Source organism: Lolium perenne, chromosome 2 (genome assembly GCF_019359855.2).
Source record: "Lolium perenne isolate Kyuss_39 chromosome 2, Kyuss_2.0, whole genome shotgun sequence".
Lineage (NCBI taxonomy): Eukaryota > Viridiplantae > Streptophyta > Magnoliopsida > Poales > Poaceae > Lolium > Lolium perenne.
Genome location: NC_067245.2, coordinates 46,378,225 through 46,387,267, shown reverse-complemented (window position 1 = coordinate 46,387,267; position 9,043 = coordinate 46,378,225). Strand labels below are relative to the sequence as shown.

Genomic DNA, 9,043 nt, shown 5'->3' with positions numbered 1-9,043 from the left:
CCAGCGCCGGTATGTACAGCAGTGATGACGTCATGCTGACATCACCCATGTGTTGCCCTAGTTTCTAAAAATTTATGAAATATATCTAAAATTTGTGAAACATGTTTGAAACGTGTGAAAAATATTTACTATTCAAAGTATGTTTCACAAAGTTTCAAAAATGTTGCTCATGTGTTTATGAAACTTGTAAAACGTTTTCTACTATTCAAATCTGTTTCAATTATATTTCAGTTTTCAAAAAAGACATAAGTAGTCTCACCAATCTCAAAACTAATCTGTGGTAGATGACACTCCTACACATACAGTTGCCTTTAAAAATGAGTTTTCGAGTACTACAACGGATGTAGTAAAAGAGAGTGATGTAGATGCGGAGTGCCTAGCAAGGAGCTCTGTTTATCTCCCATCAGTGCGGCATGGTTGGTTCCAAGCTCCACCAGAAATTGTTTGTATGTTTCAGAACATTTTTTTCGAGATTTTTGCAGTGACCTAAGAAAAAGAAAAAAGCGATGCTGCCTCTCGGACTCGGACTCGGACTCGGACTCGGACTCGGAGAGAGCGTTCCCCAACCGCGTACTTGTTGTACATCTCCTATTATGATTCCAAATCTGATTCGTCGATCAACAGCTCTGTTCCCGCGTCCGGATCGAATTCCATTTGACCAACATCAAACAAACGCCGCTAAATTTCCAATGGAACGGCCTATTTAGTCACATGGTAGCCCCACACTGAAACAGCAATCTAAACTTTCTCGCAGCAATGGCTCGGAAGGATCTGCGTCTGCTCCCTCGCCGGCGGCAGCGCGATGAGGAGGACCGCCTTACTGCCCTCCCCGACGATATGCTCCTCCACATCCTGGGCCGTCTCGACACCCGCTGCGCGCTTGGGGCGGGGACGCTCTCCAGGCGCTGCGCCCACGTCCTCCGGGAGCTCCCCGTCCTGGATCTCAAGGTCACCGATGCGCTGCCACCGCGCTACCGTGGGATCCTCGCCCTTCGCCGAGAAGCAACTGGACCGTTCTTCCTGCCCGAGTCTCGCCAGAGGCTAATCGACATCGCGGCACGGTACGAGCGCCGCGCCATGCGCGCCATGGCCGCCTCGGTCAAGGGCCTCCTCCTGACTCACACTCACCGGCGGCGGCGCATGCAGAGGCTGTCGCTGGAGGTTTTCGCCCACAGCAGCAGCGCGGCCTGCATCAACCGCTTGATCCTGTACGCGGTCGATTCCTGGGGCGTCCGGGACCTCGAGCTTGTCGCCACGCCGCCTACGGGTCCGTTCGGCCGCTCCCCGCCGGTGTACAGACTCCCCCGTGGACGCATCAGCAGAAAGCCGGGCGCATCTCGGCTGCAAAGCCTCAAGCTTGCCAACTGCTTGCCCCCGCCGCTTCAGGGGTTCACCGCGCTCGCCAAGCTCGTCCTGCAGGACCTGCCGGAGACCACGCCCGCGGCCGTCTACGAGGGCGTGGTCACCGCCTGCCCGCAGCTGCAAGTTCTGCACCTCTTGTCCTGCTCTTTGGAAAGAGGAACCAGTAGGGCGGTATTCGACGCCCCCATGTCAGAAATTAGGGAGCTCGTCATCGACGGCCACATCATGGCCGTCGAGCTCCGCTCTCTCCCCAAGCTTGAGAGCCTGGCCACCTTGCGCGCGTCTGTGTTCTTGCGCTCCGCCACCGCCGCCCCGCGCCTTGCCAATGTGAGCTTCGCCTTCTCTGTTGGCCAACTGGAAGGGCACCAATTAGCTGGTCTATGTTGCATGAAGCGGAACCACATTGTCAACATGCTCACCGGATTCTTCAAACATGCCGTCAGCATGACGGATCTTGTCCTGCGGTTCACAGGGCCAGACATGTGGATTGCGCCTTCCAAGAATCCTTTTTCCCTCATGTCCAATTTGAGGAGGCTACTGGTTGCAGATGTGCCTTCCTCCTGGGATGTCTCGTGGCCCCATCTCCTCATCGAGGCAGCGCCATTGCTTGAGAGCCTGTATGTACATGTCCCCCGATGCGGGGAGGACGACGAGCACACATGTCAGGAGATAATAGAACCCTCTGCTTCCTCTACTCGGTGGCGCCACCGCCATTTGAAGGAGCTGGTGGTCATTGGCTTTCAGAGAACAGACACACAGACACAGCTTCTTCGCCTTGTCAGATTCACCGTGCAAGTATCCATGGTGCTGCGCCGTGTCGCTCTGTACAAGCATGGACATGTGGAGGAGAAGGGGGCCTGTAACTGTAACTGGGAGGTGGTGAGCCATCATAGCACCTGGAGCAACCAAGAGAAACTTACTGTTCTGGACGGGATTTGCTCTTCAACAGCCTCACTTGAAGTGGAGTTTGATTGAATTCAGTTTGTATATTGTATGCATGTGTCTTCAGTTATGATGCCTCTGGGCGTGAATCATACTCTTTGAGTCTGTTTGATGTAATAATTTATGTGCTATTTAACTGAATTGCTTCCTTCAGTTATTTCTACTCCTCTGTATCTGAACTTGCTCGGTAAAGATGTAAATGTGCTTGCTGGAGTATTGATGCTCTTGTTTATCCAATTAGTTCCCTTGGAATTCAAAATTATTAGGCCCTGAAATGAGATGGCACCGTGCGCTGATTAAAGATCTCCATTCGTGAATTGGACTGTCAGAGTTCAGTCAGTGAATGTTTTTTTGTAAACTGAGATGGGAAGTCATTCTGTTAGTGAACATACAATCAGTGAAGGTCTGGCATATCAAGCTCACCTTATTGTTAACTAGAGGTTCCAGTATGTATCATAGAAATAAGCTCTGTGCATAAACTAATACTTATTTGATGTGGCGGGCAAACATGAAAGGCAGTTGGAATTTTAAGCAGCGATGATGTCTTATAAGTAACATGTATTTTCTCGAACACTGCTGATTCAGGTAGTACAAGAAAGCAGCAACATCCCGACTCGTTACAACAACCTATACAGACCCCACAACAAGTGGTCGGGAACAAGTAGGGATTTTGTACGTGAGCAATTCACATGAATCATAAAGTGTACAGGAGATTCATGAATTATATAAAAAAGAATCTCTTATAGAAATTCATATTCAAATAATCAGTTATAAGACGCTCCCTGGTTAAACGAATGGAATACACAAATCCCACTGGCTAAGCTGAAACGAACATTTTCAGAAACAAGACATAGACACACACCCCCGTACAGTGTGGATTGCCATGGCCAGAACAAAGGCAGAGCTAAGGCCAGACATGCGTTACTTTTTCTTTGCAATGACCGTACAGGGAAATAGGACCATGCCCACTTGCTGAGTAAACGATCCAAAAGGAACTTGCTGAGTGGATCTTTTGATTAATACTGATAGAAGAAGCATGCTGCCCCGAGAGGTCGACTGAGGATCGAAACTGAGCCCGAACCTACCAGCCGAGCAAAGTAATACGGAATACCGTTTGCAAATCATATATAGAAGAGATTTGCACAGCAACCACATGTATGAGCTGCAGTTTACTTCTAAAGAAGACAAATCTAATACAAGACCAGTTATCCATATATCCAAAGTCAAGAACAAGTGTAACAGCTTCTCCAATCCCTCATAACCCAAATCATTGCTACTGTGATGCCTCCTTTTCTCACAATGCAACCACAGGTATGGAGATTCATCTCTCAGCCAACCAAACGGCACTACAAATTTAACTATACAAGCTATCAGTACAAAAAAAAAAGCCTCCTTTACACGGGATGAAGCTACAGTATGCTTGGAGCACATATTATGAGTGTTTTGCAGGTTCAGGGGGCATCATAATGCTGGGCAACCTCAAAACGGTAAACATGTGACACTGCAAAACAGTTCTTATTCCTAGACTGGAGGTCACCAGAGGTGAACAACTGAACATCCTAGATAGTGAATCTCCTAACTTTTGCTTCTAACAAACTAAGCATCTTCAGAATCAGAATCGGTTTCTGGAACTACAAAGTCCTGCATGTTATCATCAGACTGGGATGAATCCGGACTGTAATCCGAATCTTTGCGGTCTTCGCTAGACTCAGATGCTGATAAAGATGGACTGTAATCTGAATCATTGCTCTTGCAGTCTGAGCTAGACACAGATGCTGATGAAGGTGGACTTATCGATGGAGACATGGAAATATCCTCGTGGTCCTCACATGTTTGGCCTGACAAAATGGGGCACTTCTTGTTCATTGTGTATACTAACAAAAGACAGGCTTATGAAACATAACTATCTTATATGTCATTATTTTTTATGGACTTACTTAGTCTTGGACTGCTAGGTACCACCTCCTGCATTCTCATCAGTAATTCTGTCTTCAGATGCATCTGCAAATGTTTTCTGAAATTACAAATAATGTATATAAATGTAGAGAAGAGGGGACTTTAGTCTAAACACACCTTATTGTACATAAACTCCTTCTTATGATAGCTCTCCCAGGTATCTAGCTTCTCCAGCAGCGCTGATTAATATAAAAAGTGGTCAGCAAATTATCAAAAATCTATACTTCATCTATTCTGAAACTTTATTTTTATCACAATTACTCAAGAGTAAAACATTCATATTTGTGAGGCAATTTAAATATGAAAGAAACTGAGAAGAAGAATAACGAAAGTGTGATCCCATGATGAGACTCAACTCAACAGCACCCAGATAGTGCTCAAAAAGGTAAATATAAAAATACGGTCCTCCGAATATTTCAGGAAAGATGAGGAGAGCATGACTCTGAACAAGAAGTGCAAGCAAATGGACAAATAGTATCTGAATCTTACCTCCTATTTCACTTCTGAAACTTAGAAGCTGAATCTCCTCACTACGTGTGTTAAGAATCTTCTCAGCCCCATCAATAATGTCTTTTCTCAGTTTAAGTTCTTTTTTCAGCTTCATTATTAAACCGTGCAGCTTCTTGATGATCAACGTTGCGTCCTCTTTTCCTGCTTTCACATCATGCATGCTGAAGTCGAGTTCATAATCTTGTGCATTCAAATGGCTTTGGCTCACAAGTTCTGAGAGCACTTTCTTCTTCTTCGAAATTTCCTCCATCAACTTTCTTTCCACGTTACTATCATTAGCAGTCTGGTTCAAATTTAACAAAATAAAATTATTTCCTTGCACTTTTCATCCTAACAAGGTTATACTAATTACAACAAAAGATAGTAGTACATGACAAAATATAGTACGAGAAGTAACAGGGGAGAAATAAAACATTGTGATCTGGGGAATGACATTAAGCTTACATTTGTTAATCTCTCTTTCTTTAGCACCTCCAACCTTTTCACCACGTCCTCTAACATAAAAACTGTCGAGCCATCATCTTCCTTGTCACTTTTGAATATCTCTTCAGCAAAGTCAAGATTCAGATCATCACATAACAAGTATATAGCTTTGAAGTGTCTGGGAGTATTCTGGCATAAATAAGAAAGTATGCATTGTTTAGTGAGAAATGCACATGTCAAAGGGATTAATACACTAGTGAAAAAATCAGATAGATCATACCTTATCCTTTTGAAACAACTTCAGCAAATACTTCAGCTCTCTCAGTCGTTTCAAGGACAAATTGGGTCTATGAGACAGCAGAACAGCTGACGGTCTGAACTGAACAGGGCGCATGGAGCTCGAATAACCCTCTAACTGGTGTATAACATCCACAAATTCATCCCACCTCCCCCTCCTTTTCTTTCTAGCCTCTTGCAGATTGTTCAACATATAATCCAGTTTAACTTCTAGTGAACCAGAAATCTGATGAAACAATAGATTAGATGTGCGCATTTTACTATACCATAAATAATTTAAGAAATAATTTTATCTAACCTCAATCTTGTTTTTCCTTTCATTTTCACCAAGCTCGTCACAGATTCTGTGGTACTCAACCTCAAGGACATGCATTATGTTCTACAGACAAAACCAACCAATTACAGTATAGTTTACATGTATTAACATATGGTACACACCGTAAACAGGAAATACGTACTTGCAAAGACTCGGGGTGAATTTTAACCATCCTGGTTTTGGTAACTGGGCATTTACACACAGAGATAATAAATGAGTATTAAATCCAAATTGAAGGAAAAAAAGGTGACCCAAAAAATGGATATAGCCATAGTTTGCTAACCTGAAGGAAACGAATTCTCAGGGAATAGATCACTTCCTGAGAAATTGCCAAGGCTATCCTCGATTTGCTCCATTTGAAGGTATCTATCTAGCCTAAGGATGCATAGTAATTAAAAAAAACAAGTCAGATGCTATAAATTTTGAATGATGGTAACAACACACATGTGTGCTTGCACATGCAAGTCCACAAAAGAATGAACACGCAAGCACCAGGCAGCTTGGAAGCCTGAGCACATCTCAGTCCGTCATGATATTACACAAATTCCATGCCAGCCAATAAAATGCGGATACATTTTTAAGTAATAAAATTGAGATATAGCTAGTTTAGATGATCACGACTTCAAGAAAATAATCAGAGCAAAGACATTCTCAATGACACACAATAAAATAAATACATAATGCAGGTGTAAGTTAAAGAATCTCCAATATGTGATGTTGTATACTCCATTAACGTTTCATTTACCTGTTCAAATTGATGCCACAATTCAAACATGGGTAGTTGGCTTTGCTCTCATTCATAAGACTGAAGAATTTAAGTTGTGATGCACTGCAGTACACACATGGTAGCAAAGTAATGCGTGTCTTTGCATGCAGAAGCTAAAATAGTACTAAAAAGATCCCTCGGGTAGGACAAGAGCTCTTAATTCAACAATTTGAACTTGAGACCCTTTGGGCATTAAACTCCTGAACAGATCTTCTAAGTGCTTCATACCATGACATTCCAAAAAAAAAAAAACATCTGACAGACCATCCTTTTTTTAGATAATGGAATTTCATTGATGCATCAAGATAAAGGGCCGTCCATATGTACTGACAAACATAATCGATCAGACAACCAAACTTTTCATCATATTAAACATCTGCATCCAAATTACATAGGGGAAACAACACCTTGTGGATTTCACTTGTCTAACAAACAACAACAACAACAACAAAAGATGAACTAAGTTTACAATATATAGGGGTAACACTAGTCTTCAGGCAGCAGCCCTATGCACACCACACGTCAAAGGAAACACGATCTGTGATGACATATATATATAAATAATATAACCCCTGCAACAATTTGTATACCTTCAAGAACATAAAAACTATGTGACACGTGAAAAGAGCAAAGCGTCGAAGAAACGGGGAGGGGGGAGGGGATGCAGAAATTCATATTAGCTTCAAGTGCATTAATTGTTCTCAATGGATAATGGTTGATTACCAAATTCCTGGAAATACACCCATATCAAATTCCGCACAGTCTTTCTTCTCAATTTATTTCATATATGAATATAGGCAATGCTGCTCAATAGGTTAACACTTCATGGTCAACACTGCTCTTGCTTAATTAGAACAAAAGGAACAGCAGATTACCATCAGAGCTTCATCATACAATTCCTAAACTATTCACGACCAAAAGATTCCCATAATCAGAAGGACACATACTAATCCAGTTAACTCTACCGTGATCTGGAATAAAACGAGGTCTCAGTGGCCTAAACAGGGTACACCGTACACGAACCAAACAAGATTTCAGTCGCGATCTGGAATAAAAGAGCAAGCACATCCACATGCACATATTGCCAGCACAATCTAGGAATGGCACATCCAAACTTCAAATCACACAAATCCGACCAGATTAGGTCGATTAGGGTTTACGGGGATCGAGAACCGACGAGCCATACCAGGTTCGATGAGGTTGAAGACGGGAGGGTTGCTGAGCCTGAGGACGAAGCGACGAAGTCCGAGTCCTTATCTGGAGCGGAGGTGCTGTAGGAGAGGCACAGCCGCGGCAGAAGTGCGGTCGGAGAAGCGCAGCCGCGGCGGAGGTGCCTTCGGAGAGGCGCGGCCGCGGCGGAGGTACCGTCGGAGAGGCGCGGCCGCGGCGGAGGTGCCGTCGGAGAGGCGCGGCCGCGGCGGAGGTGCCGTCGGAGAGGCACGGCCGCGGCGAAGGTGCCGCCGGAGAAGCGCGGCCGCGGCGGAGGTAGCGTCGGCGAGTCGCGGCCGCGGCGGAGGTAGCGTCGGGGGCGTGCTTGGTGGCGGAGTACGGGGGCCGCGGAGGTGGCGTCTCGGGCGTGCTTCGCGGCGGAAAACGGAAGCGGCGGTGCGATGGCTGCGGCGGATCAGAGGCGGGCCTTCCGCCGCTGCGGCGCTGCAGGAGCGGAGACGACGGTGTAGGGTTTGGTGAGGGAGCACCGGGACTGCGGGAGGCGGAGGAGATCGACGAGGCTGGTGGCGAGGTTGGGGTCTCCCTGGGGTGACCGTTATACTATGGCGGGGGACTGGGAATCCTGAATTGGGCAAGCCAAGCAGATCTCTCAAGTCGCAAACCCCATATTTTCTATCTAGCCTAAACGCATTTTGGGGTTGAAAAATAGCTAAGTGTACTAGACGCGTTAAACGCGACTCGTATAACAGCATATTCCTCACAAACTAAACCGGATACAAAGGGTTTTACAAAATAACACAATCTAAATTATGACAAAAATTGATATGATAAATACAACAATAATCCGTCTTATTACACCAATATTTATTGTCATACATTACAAACAATACAAATTGAAACAAATGTTTTCGAACAATATGAATCAAATGGTAAAACAACAAATAAAGCAAATAATAAATTGGAACGCAAATAAATCCTAGTTGCCGTGCCTTTGCCAATGGTGACGAACAAGATCTTCCTGGAGCTGTGCTGCATCCTTGTCATTCTCAATCTGACGATATGTTTCAAGGAATGCTTGAACGGTATCTGAATTTCTTGCATGTTTGACCCGGGTATCAACATTATCAAAGAAAAAAAGGACAAGTTCAAAATCATTTCATCCTCAATGATCATATTATGTAGAATGACATAGATGGTCATGATGTAATTCAATGTGTCCATATCCCAAAATCGGGCAGGTCCTCAGACTATTACAAGTCTAGCTTGCAAAACACTGAAAGCTCGTTCTATATCTTTTCGAG

The 9,043-nt window shown here is 44.5% G+C and overlaps 2 protein-coding genes across 2 annotated transcripts; one reads left to right on the top strand and one right to left on the bottom strand.

Moving 5' to 3' along the window:
- The first annotated feature begins 744 nt into the window (after window positions 1-744).
- LOC127329915 (uncharacterized) lies at window positions 745-2,458 on the top strand. The gene has a single exon (XM_051356320.2). It carries the CDS (start codon window positions 757-759, stop codon window positions 2,335-2,337), a length of 1,581 nt encoding a protein of 526 aa, XP_051212280.1. The 5' UTR covers window positions 745-756; the 3' UTR covers window positions 2,338-2,458.
- A 1,037-nt stretch (window positions 2,459-3,495) lies between these two features.
- On the bottom strand, window positions 3,496-8,357 carry LOC127331999 (65-kDa microtubule-associated protein 3). Its single transcript, XM_051358250.2, has 10 exons — window positions 7,759-8,357; window positions 6,090-6,181; window positions 5,949-5,992; window positions 5,789-5,869; window positions 5,474-5,716; window positions 5,215-5,382; window positions 4,750-5,053; window positions 4,378-4,439; window positions 4,242-4,305; window positions 3,496-4,142 (listed from the first exon to the last, which is right to left on the bottom strand). The coding sequence occupies exons 2-10, from the start codon at window positions 6,160-6,162 to the stop codon at window positions 3,901-3,903; spliced, it is 1,281 nt and encodes a 426-aa protein (XP_051214210.1). The 5' UTR covers window positions 6,163-6,181; window positions 7,759-8,357; the 3' UTR covers window positions 3,496-3,900.
- Between the last annotated feature and the right edge of the window lie 686 nt (window positions 8,358-9,043).

Coding starts and splice junctions, on each gene's coding strand:
- LOC127329915 (XM_051356320.2), top strand. CDS start 757: ATGGCTCGGAAGGATCTGCGTCTGCTCCCTCGCCGGCGGCAGCGCGAT.
- LOC127331999 (XM_051358250.2), bottom strand. CDS start 6,162: ATGGAGCAAATCGAGGATAGCCTTGGCAATTTCTCAGGAAGTGATCTA. Junction 5,383..5,473: donor AGTTGTTTCAAAAGGATAAG/GTATGATCTATC, acceptor TATTTATGCCAG/AATACTCCCAGACACTTCAA. Junction 4,440..4,749: donor TTTCAGAAGTGAAATAGGAG/GTAAGATTCAGA, acceptor TATATTAATCAG/CGCTGCTGGAGAAGCTAGAT.